We start from the raw sequence: 20895 nt of genomic DNA on the forward strand, positions 1-20895 counted from the left end.
AAAATAATATCTAATAATTTTAAAATTTAAAATTTCTTTTATTCTTAAATTACGACGGTTTTTATAAAAAAACAATACAAAAGCTATCAATCAACTAGATTGCACAGGCATGATTGGAAACTACTCGTCGTAGTTTTTGAGTTAAGTTACCCTTCACATCTTTGTGGCAATTGGAAGATTAGTCACCCAAGGTTATTCAATGTTTAGTTGTTGTTTGCTTCGAGGGAAAAGGATCGAAGGAAGGAGGCAATATCTTTTTCACCAAAGCTGAAGGAAGGCAAACTTGTCGTAAATATACTTGAAAGAACAGGGCAGTTTAGTAAAGGAGAACTCCTAACTGCCCGTTTAATGCATGTAATAAAATGGTAACAAATGTTGATTGCCAAAACAAGGAAAATTCCAAAAAAATTTTGAAAACCCTAGACTGTCCCCAACTATTATTTATGACACCCTTTGATGCCCTCTGGATCAGCCTCTGCTCCTCTCTCTGCGTTGTGTACTTTGTCTTTCAGAACATTTGAGAGAGAAAAACCATGATTCTTCCAAGCAACTTCCTCTCTCTACAGTCCTAAGTTTGAAAAAAAAAAAGGTGAAGATATGAAGGATCGATCTTCCAAGCAAGAAACAAAAGAAGGAATGGAAATTGATAAAATTAGTAACCTCAAAAAGCCACGTCTCTCTAGTGCTTATATCCGTAGCCTTGTTAAACAACTGACCTCTTCCAGAACCAAAGACCCCATGAACCCCAAAGACCCTGACTCTGCTGATGCTGATGGTTTTATTGGCCAAAATTTGACCAAATTTGGTGAAGGTTTTATTGAAACATCACAGATCCGGCAACCCCAACCACCTCAACAACATAAGAAACAGGTCAGGAGGAGACTTCACACCAGCAGGCGTTACCAAGAAAGGTTGCTAAACATGGCTGAGGCTAGGAGAGAAATTGTCACTGCACTTAAGTTCCACAGAGCTGCCATGAAAAAAGCGAATGAGCAGCAACAACAAGAGCTACAACAACAGCAATTAGCACAGCCCTCTCATCTTTCATCTTCACCACCTTTTGAACAAAAATCAAAGACAAAGTGTAGGAGAAATCCTAGAAAACACCCATCAAGCACAAGCAACTTCTCTGCTCATAATTTAGACAATTTTTCCTATTCATCTTTCTCCCAACATTACCCTCCTCCAAATCCATATTCTTGGCCTGCTTCTCCGATTCCTCTTCCATATGCCACAGATACTTCGAACTTCACTCTACCAAACCAAACCTTAGGCCTAAACCTTAACTTTCATGATTTCAACAACATAGACACAAGCCTTTACCATAAGAGCAACAAGCCATCAATCTACTCTTCCTCATCTTCATCATCTTCATCTTCACCAACTCTATCCGTTTTAACCGAAAAAGTTCCTTCAGTTGCACTATCACATGAAGTGGGGCCTACAGCTATGGCTGATTTAGCTGAATCCTACGGTGGGGGAGGCCTGCATCAAGCTATGGATGATGAAGAAATAGCAGAGATCAGATCATTAGGAGAGCAGCATCAAATGGAGTGGAATGACACTATGAATTTGGTAACATCAGCATGGTGGTTCAAGTTCTTGAAGACTGTGGAACTTGGGCCTGAACTGAAAGCTGAGGATGATGGGTCCCAACCATTTGATCAAGTCTTGGAATTTCCTGCCTGGTTGAATACAAATGACAGCTGCTTGCAGCAGCATTTCAATGATGTTTGCCCTAATTACTGCTTCCAGGATCCTGCCTTACCTTGGTAAGAATCCAAATTTCAGAAAGGATCGATAGAAATGTTTCCCATGTCATGCCCTTTCATATAATGGAAATTTAGTATAATGTTGATCTGCAATCTAACTATTATAAAAGGTCAAAATATTTTGGTAAATCCATCAGAGTTCAATTGGATTGAATAGGAGGACTAGAATTACTTGAAATTCTCTCAATTGGATTCAATTGAGCAATGAAAATATGTTAAATTCAGTAATTTCCCTCATTTTCATAGGCAGGTTGCAATTTCTGAGCAAGAAAAGAGTAAAAAATTTACCTCTGTTAAACTTAATTATAAGGCTCGATCGATGCAATAGAAGCCACTTATATCCTCACCCAAACTCAATGCTGAAAGAGCCGGCCAATTTAAGTTTGGGACACGAGCATTTTTTGTAGAAGTTGGGTTCATTTCAGGCGTAGTCTAACGTATAAAGTTTTTGAGATTTCATGAGTTCACTTTCTTTTTGTCATTTGATTTTTGTTTGTGATTCACAGTATGGACATTGGAGAAATTGAAGGAATGGATGGGGAGTGGCTGGCTTGACAAGGATTGATTATGTTTTTAATTGATCAAATCTTTGGCATTGGCTCACCTTTTGTTTTCATTTTAATTCAGTCCCTTTCTTCCCTCTTTTACTGGTGGCATTTTAGAAATCTTATAAGCTAATAATAAGGCTTGCAGATATGTAAAAGGTGGCATGCAGGTCATTGAGGAAAATAATATGTACCAAGAGATGAGTTCGCTTTTTCCTCTACCTGTTTTCCAATATCAACAATCTTTTAATTTTTGTCTTCTTCTAGTTTTACAGGTGCATGCCTTTCCATATATATATCTTCATTCCAGGCAAAGGCAATTTTCTTCCCCTTGATAACCCAAATCATAATTATTCAAAATGCAGTTTGATATAGACATACATACAAACATATACACATATATATATATATATTTCAAAATCAATACCATTTAAAATGTAATATAATCTCTATTATCAATTATATAATCGTAACTAATAAGTAATTAACAGTGATCCTAACATTTTTTTTTTATTGCTCGATTATATTGCATGGGTTACACCAGATTGCTGCTAACTCAGTTAATAAAGAATTATGTGATGCTTGTAACCTCAATGCTGCTATTTTAAAAAAAGACTGCTATCAGAACTAATATCCTATGATTGCTTGTGTAAAGATTGTTAGATTGTTGTATTGCAGCAAAATTCACCAAACTTCGAATAAATGAAATTACAACTTATAAAAAAACATTTTTTGTTTTTATTTTTTTTCCTAAATAGGTGACTCTAATGTAATATACCAGCTAAATATATACATGTGGTTTGCTTTGGTTTCGTCTAAATGATAAGAGAAGATAAAATCTTTAATCTCAAATTTGAATTCCATAATTTGTGAGTTTAGCTGAATTGACTTTATTTAATGTTTATGTTATATTTATGTTATATATATGTTGACATATATTAATAATTTGATTGACAAAAATGGTGCGAAGTCTTTTAATCTCCATATCTCATAAATCTGAGAAAGAAAGAAAATTAATTTCAATAAAAAAGGAAGGAGTCTTCTTCTCTCTGGTGTAGACAAATGGAAAAGAAAGAAATTAACTCTAATTATCAAGAAAGAAAACAAGGATGGGAATGGGATAGAGGCAGCTAAGCAAAGCTTTAGAAGCGATGGTCCAATTGTCAAAAAGCAGCCATGCAGAGGGGCAAGCGTCAAAGCCAGGAAGGAAACATGCATATGATAGTGTTAAGCTACTATGTATTTGCCAAATTATCAGATCAGTTCTTGCATGCATGGCTGACCACACGATTTCAACTGCATGTCTTATTATTGACAATGATGTAATGATCAGTTTACTTAGTTTATTATTCCACCTCAGTCCAGTCCAATGTGAAAGTATCCTTATGTTATTCTACTGCTCTTTCATCATTGGTTTCGTTGAAACAAATCTAGCTCTGAAGCCCTGTCATGCGCGTTGAGATACTTTGCAGTCTTTGCCCAATTAAGCGGTTTACCATCTCCTTCAGTTCAAGGCCTTGGCCATTAAGCCATAAGTGATAACTGATAATTAAGTCCATGTAAGGGGGCCAAGCTGCAAAGCACCGTAAAGATTTTGCATTTTAAAGTAAAAATCCAAAAAATCATGTGAGAAGACCTTACTTGACAGGTTGAACAAAAGCGAAGAAACCACTATCAGTCTTTAGGCTTTTAGCCACTAACTATAATTCAGCAAAATTTTCATACAAATAATTTATCGAGAAATGTTTCAAAACCATTCCATATGCCAACTTTCCAATGCTTGCCCTATATATTCCATGTGAACAAAGTTGACTGAAAAATAAGTAAACAAGAGAAGACGAAAAACCCATTATTATCACCCAAAACTTGACACAATTTAATTCTGTCAATGCAGTCAAGCCAGGGATTATTCCTGGAAGGCTTCCTCACCCGGCGCATGGAACGCCAAGCCACACTGTTGCACTTGAACCCTGCACCGAAGGCAATCTGCCAAATCCTGTCTCCTCTTTTAACCCTTTCTTCCAAATATGCCAATTCATACCACATGCTGCTGCTAGAAGTGTTACCAAAGAAGCGCAGGTTCATCCTGGAGGCTTCCATGTTCTTCTTACTGAGCTCAAGGTTCTTTTGCAGCTGATCGAGCACTGTCTTGCTGGCAGCATGCACGCAAAAGTGTTCGAATGCAAGTTTGTAGTCTGGGATGTATGGCTTTGACGATGGTGATAACGATGTTTTGGAATTATCCCCACCACAAAAGTGCCTCCAAACCAATGTAGCAAAGAAGAGAAGTTGGTCGAAAAAGGGTAGCACCAGAGGCCACAATGTGGTGATGTTGATTTTGACGGCATCTCCACCAATTTCCATTAGATCTTCGCTGACCTTAAGCCCCTTAAAACCCTATTCATCTTCCTCCTGGTAGACAGACCCTGATCGATAATTTACCAAAAAAATAAAACAAACTAGGAAACCGCAATACCCAAACTTTGGATAGAGATATTCTAAATTCAAGTTAAAATTTTATTTTATATAAATTCAATGATTCAATTTCAAAATAAATTTATTTGGTGGTGATGAAGAGCTTATAAAACATAAATTTAAGGAAGAGTTCAAGAGTGAACTTGGGCTGAGATATGGCCAAAAATTTTAAAGCCGTTACTTGAGTTCCAACCATATTTTTTATTTTAATTGGTTGTCTTCTGAACACTGATAATTAAAATTAAAAATTGAATATTGACCAAATAACTGTTGACTGCTTGAATATTAATTGCAATGGTATTTTGGTTCTATTGCTAAATTTCCTTACACAAATAGAATAGCCATCGGCAGAAGTGGGTCGTTGGTCTCATAGGCATCAAGTGATTAATTAATATATAAGATATATTACTATAACTATGGACCCATCCTAGGCTATTGAATGTCTCTGTCTTGTGCCACAGCCTCATGGCTTCAAAATCCATGGACCACCTTCACGAAGACCAGGGTGTCATTTTCATGGCTAGAAAATTAGTTGGGTAGTTTGAGGAAAAAGGAATCATAAAGGAAAAGAGTTTTTTTTTTTAAATTACAAACGAATAGAGTTGAGTCTTTGAACGCGGGTATGTGATGTAGTAGTTCATATATATGGAATATGGATTTAATAAATATAGATTGGTATTCTACTATCATAAATTAAAATTTATTTGATTGGAATGGAAGTTGAATCATTGCCCACATAAACTGATGTACACAAACAGGTAAACAATGAGAATTTTCGGAGAACACAATGAACAAACCTGAAGCCGCGGTCATCGGCACCTTTATGTGTCCGGACAAGGTGTTCGAGACGGTACTTGGCAGGCCGGTAGTTAAGACGCCGGTTGGACAAAAGGACGGCGGAGCATCCCACCGTAAAAAAACAATTTGGATCAAGCATGGACCGATCCCGGCCAGGGTACCAATTGTAGCTCACCATGTCGGTGCTTACTATAACAGCATAGTTGTTTGGGTTTGCTTGCAACATGTCTTGGGCCAAGTCCACCGCTATGACCCCAGCACTGCGGCCCATCCCACCAAGATTGTAGCTCGAAATGTTGCCTCTCATTTTATAGTGGTTGATGATCATTGCAGAGAGAGATGGAGTTGGATTGAAGATGCTGCAGTTCACAACAAGGACACCAACGTCCTTGGGTCGAATCCTGGTCTTCTCAAAGAGCTCATCGAGTGCCCCAAACATTACAGTTGCTGCTTCCAGGCGACCTTGTTTCATGGTTGTACAGTTCTCATTAGACATGAGTGCTTTGGGAACGTAAGTTTCGTCCCCAATCCCTGATGATTTCAGAACTCTTTTCTGGAATTCAAGACTTGCCTCGTCAAACTCCCCTGATGTTCTTGCCAGGTCAATAAACTGCTCCTTAGTCACCTGAAAAGTAATAGGATATGCAAATTAATTTCTTGAGTGACAAATTAAAATAAATGGTTTAATTGTTTCTTGTATAGCTAGAAAATACGTGAATAGTTGTCTGGTTGAACATTCATGCATGAAATTTTCACCTTGAGGTCAACGTTAGGACGGTAGCATGCAAAATTAATCAGATAAATGGATCGAGGCCATGACATAAAATAGACTGAAACCGTGAACACAAAGACAGCCAAAAAGGAGAGCAATGTGGCAAGATCATAGCAAGCATCTTCCCATAGCTTTTTCCCCAGCTCTTCCCTACTAAGGTTTCCCACCTCCGCACTAAAACCAAGCACCCATGCTGGTATCGTAGCCAGGTACATGCCATGATTTATCAAATAATGGTACCCTAACTTCACATACTTCAAGTTCACTGACTGAAGAAAATCATGGAGTCACCTTTGAACCTTGATCGAGAAGTTTAAGGAGCCGACATTATGGTTGACAATCTCTATTAACAAGAGATCTTGCTCACTTCTAGCCATGTTAAAGCTTGGATTAAAGATGGTGAAGAATCGAGGTCATAGATATAAATGTAATAATGCATGTGAGATGTAAGGTGGTCGATGTAGTATATTTTGTTGGAATGGTTTACATGTGAGTAAAGAATCCCAAATCACTAGAAAATGTAAATAAGATATCCTATATATACATAGAGGAGTCAAGAACCTAATTGCTAAGCTTTTGGGTTCAAATGATATCCAACATATATGTATGAGTTCTTTTATGTGCTCTCATGAGCTCTTAGTGTGACATATCTCCCTATCAGTTGGTATCAGAGCCAAGATTTGATTTAGACGTAGCGAGTGTGTGGAATCGAAACACTTGAGAAGGTGATGTATGAGTTAATCTGTGATGGAGTGCAAGGTTAAGGCCATGATTAAAGCCAAGCTTGAAAGGCACTAAGATAACCTAGGCAGCAAGGTTTTATGCTATAATTGAGGCTAAGCTTGAGAGGCACTGAGACAACCTTAGGCTAAGCTTGAGAGGCACTGAAACAACCTAGGTAGTAAGATTATGTACTATGACTGAGTCCAAGCTGGATGAGGCACTGAAAATAACCTAAGCAACAAGGTTGTATGCATACTATGATTGAGTCCAAGCTTGAAGGGCATTAAGACAACCTAGACCTATAGAGAGGTACGGTTGAATGTTAGGCCTAAGGTGCACTGAGACCATCTAAGACGTGAGGTTGCTTGGCCTAAAAAGAAATGTTACTAAGACTTACTTACACGGAAAACTAAGATAAGACTTGATTAGAACTCATAAGTGAACGAAAGATATGATTAAGGCCAAGTTTAAGAGGCACTGAGACAACCTAGATAGCAAGGTTGTGTGCTATGATTGAGTCCAAACTTGAGGAGGCACTGAAAACAACCTTGGCAATTGTTAGGAAGAATAGGGTCTAGCCCCATTGGTTTTGGCCAATTAAAAGGCCTAACATTTTTTTTTCTTTAGTCTAAGAGAGCCCTACTTATATAAAGTCTTAAACATTAAAAAGAGGGTTGTGTAATAAAGAAACAAAATGTGGTGGTGCTAAAACCAAGAGAAAGAAGAAAAGCAAGGAAAAATAAAAAGAAAAGAAAGAATCAAGAGTTGATTAAATGAAAGTCAATCCATGATCCGATTGAGCTAAAATTTTATCAGCATGTTTATGATTAAGAGTTCTACATTCTAACAGTGAAGATCGGGTTTGAAATTCTCTAGGAACAAATCTAAGGTGTATTTGTTTGAGTTACCTATTTAGTGAGATTTCTCCAATTGTCTTTTTAGTTATTGATTAGCTCTAGTTTAGCTAAAAAAAAACTTTGTATATCCATTATTTGATAGTGAAAATTTTTTTAGTGATCCATGATTTTTTTTCTCTACACTGGGGGGTTTTTCACATAAATCTTGGTATGCTTTATTTTTTCTGCATTGTTAATTGTTGATTTTTGTCTATTACTGTAGGTTTATTGTGATATATTACTTATACGTTATTGTGTTTATTGCTTCAGGCCTAACAAGTGATATTAAAGCAAGGGTTATTTTGAGACATCGATACAGAAACAGTCTAAGACAAAAGTAAATTCTGTTTAAAATTATGAATGGTGATATAAGTTTCATGATAAAATTGATAACATAAAATTATTCAATTTGAAAGCCTATGATGAAAGATCATTTATACTGCAAAGATTTGTATGAGCAAGTATTGAGCGATTTGACTAAACCAGTAGATATGAAATATGAAAGCTAGAAAAAGTTAAGCAAAAAGAAACTAGTTACAATCAAAAAATAGATTGATATCAGCGTGTTTCATCATGTAGCGTAGAAGACTGATGCATACACTATTTGAGAAAAATTGACAACATTATATGAGAGAAAAATAGATATGAATAAAGTTATACTTAATAAAAAGCTTACAACTTTACAGTATAAGGACAGAGGATCAATTATAGAGTACTTGAGTGATTTTTAATATATATTTAATAGGATAACTACTATGGAGCTTAAGATGGATGATAAAATGAAAGTGTTATTTTTTTTTGTTCATTGTCAGACAACTGAAATACTCTAGTTATGACTGTTTTTAATTCAATTTTTTATTACAAAGTGATTTGGAGATGATAAAAAATAATATGCCTAATAAAGAGGCAAGACAAAAAAATTTAGACCCTGCAAATCAAGTTTTGGTCATAAAAAATAAGAGTAAAAACATCGATAGATGTCAAAACTCAAAAGGTCATAGTAACTCTAAACATAAATCTAAGTTCAGAGATAAAGTGAAGTACTTTTATTATGGTAAAACAAGTAATATAAAGAGATCTTGTAAGATCTTGAAGCAAGAGCAAAAAGATAAAAAATGTATGAGTTCAGATGATGACAAAGTTACAGTAGTAAATTCAAAAAATGATCCAGTTACTTTGATTTATACTCATAATGATTGTAATTATATTGATAAACCTAGCATTGAGTAGATAGTTAACACAAGAGCGATATATTATTGTGTTCCTAAGAAAAAGTTGTTTATAAATTACAAAGCAAGAGGCTTTCGTTACACCAAGATGAAAAATAAGAATGCATAACAAATTGTTGAGATTGGAGATATTATTGTACAAACTAGTATGGGCTACATGTTGACTTTAAGGGATGTTAAACACATTTCGGATATAAAAATAAACTTACTTACTATTAATATCCTTAATAATAAAGGATATGAGAGTTGACAAAAGAATGAGCAGTGAAAGCTTTTCAAAGGATCTATGATAGTTGCAAGGAAAAAACTATGCTACATAATATATAAAACATGGATGCAATTGAACGACAACTAGATAAATATCATTGAGGATGATGCTTCAGCAAACTTGTAGCATAAGAGGCTGGCACACATAAGTAAGAAAGGGTTATAAGTTTTGGCAAAGCAATCTCTCATTCCCTTAACCAAAGGTATGTCTCTTGATTCATGTGATTAATGTTTATTTGGCAAGCATCGTAAAGTTTCTTTTCTTAAGAGTTCTCAGAGAAAAAAATAAATTAGAATTAGTTCATTTTAATGTATGTAGTTCTATTGAGGTTGAGTCATTGGGTGGTAGCAAGTATTTTGTTACTTTTATCGATAATGTTTCATATAAGACATATGTGTATATGTTAGAAAACAAAAGCTAGGTATTACAGTATTTTAAAAATTTTCATACCATGATAGAAAAGATGATAGGATTATCTTTGAAGTATATTCAGACTGATAATTGTGGGGAATATACATCCAAATACTTTGAAAAGTATTGTTTATAGTATAAAATCAAGCATAAGATGACAGAACTTGGAATACAACAGCATAATGGTATAACTAAAAGGATGAATCGATTCATTGTTGAAAAAATCATATGTATGTTGAAGATGGTAAAATTATGAAAATAATTCTGAAATGAAGCAGTCAACACAGCTTATTATTTGATTAATAGATCACCATCAGTTCTTTTAGGTTTTGACATTTCAAAAAGAGTATGGATAAGGAAAGATACTTCATACTTTTACATGAAAGTTTTTGGGCGTAAAACATTCATGCATATACCAAAAGAGCAAAGGTAAAAAACTTGATAGTAAAGCCATACAGTGTGTATTTGTAAGATATGATGATGAAAAATTTAGCTTTAAGGTATGGGATACAGTGAAAAGAAAGACAGTAAAAAATAGAGATGTAATCTTTTATAAAAAAGAAACCATAACACTTCAAGAAAAATGAAAAGACTATATAGGTTACTGTTGAGTGTGATGTTTCAACATCGATAAAGGTTTTATAAGAAAGAGCCACAGATGAAAAAAATAAGCAAGAAATAGAACTTAGATATATGAATGAGCTAGCCATAGTTAGTAGTGAGCTAGATACAATCAATTTTAAGTAGGAAGAGCAATCATCTTTACCTAAAAATGTTAAGTAGGGTGAGCTATCCTCTCCACCAAAGAGTATTAAGTAGGAGGAGCTACTTTTAGCATCAGATGGTGTAGAGTCTTAGTCTAAGAGATCTACTAGAGAGCACGGGCTATCTACTATGTATTCAAGTTTATATTTTATTTTAGTTACCAATAAGGGGGAGTCAAAGAGCTTTCAAGATATATAAGCTAATCTAGATAGAGAACATTAATTAAAAGCAATAAAAGAAGAGATAAAGTTATTACGAAAAAATGGTACATATGATCTTGTTAAACTTTTAAAAGAGATGAGGTCATTGAATAATAAATGGATGTTCAAGTTAAAAAAAGATGATGACAAACTAGTAAAGTACAAAACTCGATTGATGGTAAAAAGTTTTTCTAATAAATCAGGCATCGATTTTGATGAGATTTTCTCTCCAGTTGTGAAAATTAGTTTCATTCGAGTGGTACTGAGATTAGCAGCTAGTTTGAATCTTTAGCTTAAGCAACTTGATGTCAATATTGCATATTGCATAGTTACGTATAGGAGGACATTTATATGAATCAACCTAAAGGTTTTAAAGTGAAAGGAAAAGAGCATTTAATTTGCAAACTGAAGAAAAATTTGTATGACTTGAAACAAGCTCTGCGATAGTGGTACAAAAAGTTTGATTCTTTTATAGTGAGTCATAGCTATAAAAGAACGGCAACGGATCCTTACGTGTATATCAAAAAATTATCTGATGGTAACTTTATTATTTCTTCTTATTTATTGATGATATATTGATTGTGATAGAATACTTGTATAGTTCACAGGTTGAAAGAATGATTGTCTAAGTTATTTGACATAAAAGATTTAAGTCTAGCAAAGTAGATTTTTGATATAAACATTATCCGAGATAGGAGAGCCAAAAAATTATAATTATCACAGAAAAAATATGTTGAACGGGTGCTTAGTAGATTCAACATGCAATATACTAAATCAATTGGTAGTCCACTTGCCAACCATTTTCATCTGAATAAGAAATCTTATCCAATGACTAAAGAAGAGCAACTAGCTATATATAGTATTATTTATTCTTCTGTAGTTAATTTTTTAATGTATCTTATAGTTTGTATATAGCCTGATATTACTTATACAGTTGATGTAATAAATAGATTTCGTTCTAATCTAGGAAATGTTTATTGGAAAATAGTGAAATAAATTTTCAGATATTTGAGAGGCACCTCAAAAATGTGCTTGAGTTATGAAGTTTCACAATTAGTTCTAGAAACGCTTACTGATACTAATATAACATGTGATCTTGATGATAAAAAATATACTTTAAGGTATTTGTTCACTTATACAGAAAGAGCTATTTTTTGACAATCTAAGTTGTAGAAGTATGTTATCTTATCAACTACAGAGGCTAATTATATGCAACAACCGAATTAGGTAAAAAAATGCTTTGGATGAAATTTTTTTTTTTTGAATTAGGGTTGAATCAGAAAGAATATGTGATGTTTTGTGATAGTCAGAGTATTTTATATTTGAGTAAAATGCCATGTATCATGCTACAATAAAGCACATTGATGTTAGATATCACTTATTACATTCAATGATTGAGGAACAACAGATGCTATTGAAAAAAATTTATACTGACAAGAATGTAGTAGACATATTGACTAAAACACTTTCCACGGAAAAGCTTGAGCTTTACAGTAACTTGGCTGGAATAGATTTCTTGGCCAAGGTAAGTTCCAAATGAAACTACTATGGTGATAAATCTTTCTTAATAGGGCTGAAAGGAGAAAATTGTTAGGAAAAGTAGGGTTCAGCCCTATTGGTTTTAACCAATTAAAAGGCCTAAAGCCTTATTTTGTCTTTGACCTAAGAGAGCCCTACTTATATAAAGCCTTAAACAATAAACGAGGGGTTGTATAATAGAGAAACAAAAAGTGGTGATGCTAAAACCAAAAGAAAAAAGAAAAGCCAGAAAAAATAGAGAGAAAATGAAGAAGGGAAAATTAGTTGAACGAAAGTTGATCTGTGGTCCGATTGAGCTAAAATTTTATCAATAGATTTATGATTCAGAATTCTACATTTTGAACAATGAAAATCGAATTTGAAGCTCTTTAGGAATAAATTCATGGTGTATTTGTTGAGTCACCTATTTGATAAGATTTATCTAATTATCTCTCTAGTTATTGATTAGCTCTAGTTTTAGCTAGAGAAGAACTTTGTATATCCATTATTTGATATTAAAGATTTTTTTGATGGTCTGTGATTTTTTTTCTTTACACTAAAAGGTTTTTCATGTAAATCTTGATATGTTTTATTTTTTTATGTTGATGATTATTGATTGTTATCTATTACTATAGGTTTATTATGATATATTACTTATACATTATTGTATTTATTACTTCAGGCCCAACAACAACAAGGTTGTATGCATGTTATGATTGAGTCCAAGCTTGAGATGCACTAAGACAACCTAAATAGCAAGGTTGTGTGCTAAGATTAAGTCCAAGCTTGAGGGGCATTGAGACAACCTAGACCTATAGAAAGACAAGGTTAAATGTTGGGCCTAAGGTGCATTGAGACCATCCAAGACGTGAAGTTGTCTAACCTAAAAAAAAATATTGCTAGGACCTACTCACATAGGGAATCCAAGGTAGGACTTGATCAGAACTCATAAATGAACGAGAAAGATTGTTGGGATGGTTCAATGTGAGTAAAGAATCTCATATCACTAGAAAATATGAATAAGAGGTCGTATATATAATGAAAAACCCAAGAACCCAATAACTTAAGCTTTTGGGTTCAAGTGATATTTAACATGTATATATAAACTCTCTAATGTGCTTCCGTGAACTCCAAATGTAACATATCTCCCCATCATATTTAATGTCCACACCAAGTTAGGGCGGTTGCCTTAAATTCTTTTATACTACGAAAATTGGTCCAATTCAAACTTTAAAAGTATTTTCTTTCGTTTATTATCGTCAGCTATTAAATTATATGAAAAACTTGTTATGCATCAGACCTTACTTTATGGAATGTACGATTTACTTGTGATGTTATGAGTGTACTCTTCTTCAACACAGTCTCATCTTTTCCTTTCATTTTCCCTTAATTTCTTGGCCAAATTATAGAAATGAAAAATAAATTCACAATAAATATACAACCGAAGTAGTTGAGGGAGCTTGAGGCCTTAAAGGACTACTTACTTCTTTTGAAGCTACTAAGTGGCATAAGTTGTTTAACCTTATTACATATAGTTTAACTACTATATTTACTTGGAATAAATATGAGTACTACTAAAGCAAAAGCTAAACTACATTAATGGTTACAAAGCCTGCCGATCAATACTTTTTGATTTATTTATTGAACATGTGTGGTTTTGAAATGAGAAATTTGCCAGAGTTGAAGTTCTTGCAATAGGCTGCATTTTCATTCCATGATTCTTTTGGGGATATGTATATACAATAATTGATGTGGTTTTCAATAAATAGAGATAAAGAATTTTTTTTTTTTTGAAAGTTTGATAACTTTAACCATTGTTTTGAGGCATTTGTCTAAAAGAAATGTTCATGGTTTTTGTACTTTTCAAAAGTAGGCATAAATTATACTATATACAGCCAACCATCAATTACTGATTAATGTTCTTCTACGCATAACAAAATTTATTTATATTCATTTTTTTTCATCAATGTGATCTTTTTAAACTCTAACTTCCTCTAGTAACCAAGTTCAATTAATTCAAGAAACTTATATAATGTTAGATAGGCTTATCAAACTATTAATTATAATTAAGTGATTATACAATACATCTTTATCTAGAGCTTAATTAAAAAGAAAAAAAGAACAAATTAGGTGTCCATATTCATCATCATCGATTATTTCTATATAGATAGTCTTTCTCACTCTAGGCCTTTCCAGTTCAGCAAGGTGAAACCATTAATAGTTTAGTTAAAACTCCATGTGTACTTAAAGATGTTAGGTGAAAAAGAGATTGAGGGCTCCTCAACATGACCCAGCTTAGTTAATTTAGACTAAAAAGTAAATGTATAGTTATGAACAACAAAATATGATTGCAATCTTTTTCAACATCTTAAAATGTCACAATCATATAAAGTCTATTATAACATATAGATCCAAATATCTATAGCTAGACTTAATAAATAAAGTCACCACAATTTTTTTTTAACTATGTGTGATTGATCACCTAAAAAATTTATCCTTTTAAAGAGCTTTTAAGCTTGACTAAGGGTCCCTAAAAAAATAAGTTCAGATTTACTAACCAGAATAAGGTTCGAGAGTTTGGTTACATATGAGAAAGATTATAGCACCTTCACATACCCATCCGAATGATGGTACCATTTTATTTTAAATTTATCCTAAAGTCATTATTTTAATGGTTTTAATTTTTTATGTTTAGATATTGGAAATAATTTTTAAAATTCTTTCATCAATCTAATAAAATTTTTAAAAATATTTTTTTACCTCAAGAGTATTCAAGAATCCCATTTGTTTTCTTGAAGAGGCTCTATCATTGGAAAAAGTTTAATTATTTTTTATTTTTTTATTTTTATTAAAAATATATCTAATTTTTCCACCATTTGGGTCAAATTAAAAATATTCTCTTTTGAAATTTTAAATTCTCCACCATTTAGGCCTATTTAGAAATTCTTTTATTTTTTTTATTTCTAAATTTTTCACAATTTAGGTCAATTTAGAATTTTTTCTATTTTTTGAAAAAAATAATATGATAACTAGTTTTATTGAAATTTCATTTAAATTCTTCCACTATTTGGGACAAATTTAAAAAAATTTCTCACCTAAAAATTTCTTAAGAAATTTACCATTTGAAATTTATAAAAATCTCATCATTAGATAATTGTCAAATATTTTCAACAAAAAATTTTTATTTGGAAAAGAATACAATTATTTTTATTGAAATTTCATCTAAATTGTTCCACCATTTAGGATAAATTTGGAGAATTTTCTCACTTATAGATTTCTTAAAAATTTACCATTTGAAATTTTTAAGAGTCTCATTTTGAGTAATTTGTATTTAATTCTAAAATTTTTATTAATATTTTTTTTATTTTTATCTTTTTTTATTGAAAATAAATATTAACTATTGTTATTGAAACTTTATCTAACTTATTCCATCATTTGAGACAAATTTAGAGAAAATTTCTTACATAAGAATTTTATATAAATTTGTTATTTGAAATTTTTAAAATTTTTATTATTGAATAATTATTATTTATTCTTAAAAAAATATTTCATTTTTTTTTTCAAATTTAATTATGCAAAAATACTAAAAAAACACATAAATAAAATACTAAATAAAATAAAAATACCAAAAAAAGAAATGGCTCAACTGAAGTGACTCGACTTCAAACACAGAATGCGACTCGAGGACTAAGCTCGGAGGATGCGCTCGACTTTCCTAGGCTAAAGGGTTCGATTTAGGACACGGGTTGGTGGAGCGAGTTGCACTCTAGTCGAATCGCTCGAACAAAAACACACGAATCCCAATGGGTTTCTGAATGCTAAAACGACATTGTTTTGAAAGCTATATAAAACCCTAAATTCGATTTTTTTTCTTAGATTTCTCCTTCCTCTTCTCTCTCTTCCCTTTTTTTCTCTTCTTCTTTCTCTAAAAATTGAAATACTCCAGTTGAATCTTAATCAGATTCTGAAAAAAGTCACTAGAATCTGGGTTAGTTTGTCAGATATTCGTCGAAAAATTTAATCAGCACCAAAATCTTTCACCAGATTCTAAAAAATCTATCGAAAAATTCAACTGACACCAAAAAACTCATAAAAAAATTCAACTAGTGTAAAAAAATTCATCGAAAATTAAAAATTTTCGTTGAAATATGAAAATTTTTTAGATTTTTCTAGAAAAAAATTTTTTTTTCTAAATCCAAAAAAAAATCTTTGAAAAAATTTTTTTGACTGCTTTTTGCTTGCTGTGTTTATGTGATTTATTTTTGTGTATCTTCCAACCTCAATTAGGGTCTATATTTATAGGGTTCTAATCCAAAAAACCTTAAATAAAATAGAAATCTCAAATTCAATCCAAACTCAAACTTAACTCAGTTCCAACAATTTTATCTAAATTTAACTACTTATTTTTTATTTTTTTTTAATTTTTTAATTTTTAATTTTTTAATTTTTTATTAACAAAAATCAAAAGTAAACTCTTGGATAGATTGAGGAGCTACAAAGTTTATAGTGTACTTGGATAAATTTTCAATTTATTTTCCTGCTTAATCATTACACAAAAGGCAGGAATTGGATGATAACAGTAGCTTTGAAATTTAATTTCTATGATAGAGAGAGTTAATTCATCACAGTAAAAACATTGAATTCAAAAACAACATGATTTGGTTTAGGTATAAAAAGATTCTAGTTTGGCCTAAGAGAAATATTGTGTAATTAATTACCAGCCAAACTACGAGTGATGCGTGAAAAATGGAACATTGTCCATTTATTGGCTGATTGCTTTTATTGTTGAGCCATCACTTCATGTCAGTGTTTTCTGTTGTCATTCCACTCAAGATGCAACACTTCAAGTTTTATCAGTTTCTTTGTCTGCACGGCAAACGAGAGCGATCTCCAGCTTATCATTGTTAGAGATCACACCGGGTCAAACTTAATTCTTATTTGTTGATTTTATAATATTAATATTCTAATTTAATTTGATTGAATATTAAAATATTTTTTATATTCAAATTTAATTCGATTTATTTATGTTTAAATTAATTTAAAATTAATAAAATATTCTTTTTAAATATAAATATAAAATTAAACGAAATATTAAAAATATAAATATAAAATTAAATAAATAATAAAAAATTATATATATATCTCAAATTTAATTGGGTTTACATAAATTTCAACCCAAATTTTATTTTAAAAATATCCATTTTATCCTAAATTTAATTTTTAAAAATTTGATTTTATATAATCAGATGGAATCAAAATCTTACGGATGCGAATTAAATTAACAACCCTAATCATTGTTAGTCAGTGAAACAGCCTCTAAACCATCCATGTCTCCTCTTCCTCATATTCTGCACATATGTTGTTAATCTGAGTATCACTCAATGAAACCCTTTTTCTCCACATCAGATAAAGTCACTGAAAGTAGGAGTCTTTCTTCTTTCCTCTATAACCAACAAGGCTCAGGAACTTTTCCTTCCAAAGCACCAATGGGTCTGAACCTTCATAGGCTTCAGTCAAGAAGACACTATAAGGCTGGTAATAGAAAAAAAATTTATTTTTTATTTTCATTTTCAAAAAACAATTTTCATTTTTTATTTTTTGAACTTTGGAAAACATATTTGATACTCAAAAATGAAAAATTATTTTCAAAAATAAAAATTATAAAATATGTTTGATATATGTATTTTTAAAACAATAAATAATAATTAAATAATTAAAGCAAAATGCATATTAAAATTGTAAGCTCGTAATTTACAAGTACACAAAGGCTCTGCATATTGAAGCCTTTATTGAAAAAAACATCAGTGCATAAACATCTACAACCACAAAGTATGGTCTCCTACTATTCTCCTACAGCCTATTAATTTAGGTTTCATAATCCATGAAATATACTATAGGCTTACGTATAATTGAACCACGGGGGCTGGACTTTCTAAACATCTTTTGCAATAGTAGTCCGAGATTACTTTGAAGAAAGAGCCAAAGAAGCCAAGGTTGAAGCCATAGACAAGAACTATGTCAAAGATGAAAGTTGATTTGAGCTGGAAATAGAGTATTTATAGCCATTGAATGGGCTCGAAAAAGACTGAGAAAAGATTGCTTTTCTTGCAGCTCTGCGAGGCTGTTTCGTTTGAAATGCTGGCAGATTGCTGAAATTAACTGGATACAGATTTTTCGACTAGCCCCCCTTTTTTCTTTCATGAGAATCCATTTTTTAAATTAAAGGAGCGTCGATATACAAATGGCGCTATATATTAGAAAACAAGGAAATGTTGATTGTAGGATCTTTTATAACCTACATTTTCTACATCTAATTACGTTATACCAGAACGATCGAAAAAGAAAAATAAAACAAATCAAAAGAAAGAAAAAGTATAGGATTTGGGAGAGCAATTGCTGAAAAGAGAAAAGAGAAGAAAAAATAGGAGAAGGAAAGAGTTTGGGGTTTTATCTAAACCTAAAATACCTTATTTTGCTTGTTTACAGATTTGAGCTCGTGTCTCTAGGTAATTGAAACATAAACTACAAATATTTTAAAATTTTCGATTTTTCTCATTTTTCATATTCTATGTTTTCATTGAAAACAATAAAAACATTTTTTTTTTTTCAAATTTTGGCATGTTTTCATTTTCATTTCTTAAAAAATATTTTTTATTTTTTCAACCAAACACTAAAAGATGCGAACACTACCTAACTCTCTTGCCCCTTTCACACACATAAAAGATGCAAAATGCTTGAAAAGAAGTCTCATCAACTTCTGTGGCATCACAAGCGTCTGTCGGAAATAAGTGAGATGGTCAGTCACCAGTCTCTTCTCAATAGTAAAGCCAAGTAAATCATGCATAACAGCAACTGCCCTCTTATAAAATTCCAACGAAGCCGCTTTCAGCTCCCTAGCATCAGCATATGGAGACAAATAAGACCTTTTCTGAAAATGCTCGATCTTCCCTCCGTCTCTATACACCGTCTTGTAATTAGAAGGGAACTTCATAGGAATAGACAAAGAAAGTAAACCCGGTTCACGTCCAATCCCATCATTCAAGAGGATGAATTCTTGTGTTCTTGCTTCAGTCTTGGACTTGTCTACTGGATGTCATTGGTCTGATTTGAAACCACCCAAACAAGGGTTGTTGGAACCAGTGTCTTCTAAACAGACCAAAAAACCAAACATTTGTTGGCGATTTGAATGTCGCAGCTTTTGATGGATTTATTTGACAAAACATATATATATATATATTTTTTTTTTTGGTTTGATAAAGGGGGCATAGCCTTACAACAAAGAGAAGGGGGGAGGCTGAGGTCAAACTCAGTCTTGGTGTCTTCTTAAGGCTTGCTTGGCCACCAGGTCAAGCAGCTTAAGGCGACAAAACATATTTTACAACAAAGTGGGTAGCCATTGCTTAAGCTTTATTGCTTTTTCATGATTTGTAGTGTAATATTAGTCTTGGATGTTCGGCCCACAAAATCAGGTTTTATTCCATTATTGATTTATTATCGATATATGTTTTTAAAATTTTAATTTGCATTTAACCTTCCAATTTTTATCTATTTAAATATTACATGCTTAAATCAATTTTAAAAATCTATCCTGCATAGCATATATATCATCTAAATTAATTTCAAACAAGGCAATTTGTCACAAAATGAAAAATCAAGAAGCATCAATGATGATATTTCAAGATGTATTTCGATGTTTAAATTAATAATGTATACAAAGGAGAATGAAGAGAGAGAAAATAAGTATTATTTTAGAAAATAAAAAAAGTAAAATTGTGAATTTATTATCGATTTAGTCTGATTTTACCTTTTATACTCTATAAATGATGATATGATTGATTAATTTGTCAGATGTTGAAGCCTACTAAAACGACTATCAAAGTTATTAAGGACATGATTATTAAAATTTAAAAAAAAAAAGAAAAAATAATGATAATTTATGTAAATGATATAAATTTGAAAGTAAATATTTGCTTGCTTATTTTAATTATATTTTTGAATGCTGTCTTTTTTTTACTGTTTAACATTTCCCTTCTCACTTTCAGTAGTATGGCTTGCAATTTAGCCGAAAATCTGAGTTGTGAAGTAGTTGGACGGCGCATGCAGCTAAGCTAAGCCAGGCAGGCACCCAAAGATGACTTGCTTTTCGACATGTTTTGACCGAGGAAACACCAGCTGTTGCCCATATGGGAACTTTGCCCAAAGATTACCAGTCTCACTTGCCAAACGCGTAATAAAATTCTGTAACTCATCACTTATCTTCTTCTACCTTCGAATTTTGGAAAAATCGTTTTTTTCTTCGTTTATATACATAGATTTCTTTCGGGTTGAAAGAAGAACTACATTCCCTTTCACATTAGTCAAATTGGCTGGCTCAACTCTGGTCAACCAATAGGCATCCAAAAAACCAACTATTGATCACTTTTTATAAGTAAATAAAATCTTTCCTTTGGTAAATATTTGCTTCAAAAGCATTGCATGCTCTTGATACTATGATGATTTTTCACGTATTCATATTAAATTAGT

The 20895-nt window shown here is 32.1% G+C and overlaps 1 protein-coding gene and 3 pseudogenes across 1 annotated transcript; 1 reads left to right on the forward strand and 3 right to left on the reverse strand.

Annotated features, from left to right (window-relative positions):
* Nucleotides 1-2672, forward strand: LOC111300394 (protein AAL-toxin resistant 7-like). Its single transcript, XM_022896035.2, has 2 exons — nt 1-1772; nt 2279-2672. Exons 1-2 carry the CDS (start codon nt 598-600, stop codon nt 2325-2327), a joined length of 1224 nt encoding a protein of 407 aa, XP_022751770.1. The 5' UTR covers nt 1-597; the 3' UTR covers nt 2328-2672.
* Nucleotides 2673-4053: 1381 nt separating this feature from the next.
* On the reverse strand, nt 4054-4696 carry LOC149513674 (3-ketoacyl-CoA synthase 10 pseudogene; annotated as a pseudogene).
* A 789-nt stretch (nt 4697-5485) lies between these two features.
* Nucleotides 5486-6783, reverse strand: LOC111300395 (3-ketoacyl-CoA synthase 10 pseudogene; annotated as a pseudogene).
* A 10987-nt stretch (nt 6784-17770) lies between these two features.
* On the reverse strand, nt 17771-19465 carry LOC111300397 (protein WHAT'S THIS FACTOR 1 homolog, chloroplastic-like; annotated as a pseudogene).
* Nucleotides 19466-20895: the final 1430 nt, after the last annotated feature.

Source organism: Durio zibethinus, chromosome 18 (assembly GCF_047325235.1).
Source record: "Durio zibethinus cultivar Kanyao isolate XHJ-2024 chromosome 18, ASM4732523v1, whole genome shotgun sequence".
Classification (NCBI taxonomy): Eukaryota; Viridiplantae; Streptophyta; class Magnoliopsida; order Malvales; family Malvaceae; genus Durio; species Durio zibethinus.

What these genes read in the sequence shown, in the direction of transcription:
- LOC111300394 (XM_022896035.2), top strand. Translation starts at nt 598, where the DNA reads ATGAAGGATCGATCTTCCAAGCAAGAAACAAAAGAAGGAATGGAAATT. An exon ending in CAGGATCCTGCCTTACCTTG is followed by an intron (nt 1,773 to 2,278) that starts GTAAGAATCCAA and finishes TGTGATTCACAG; the next exon opens with TATGGACATTGGAGAAATTG.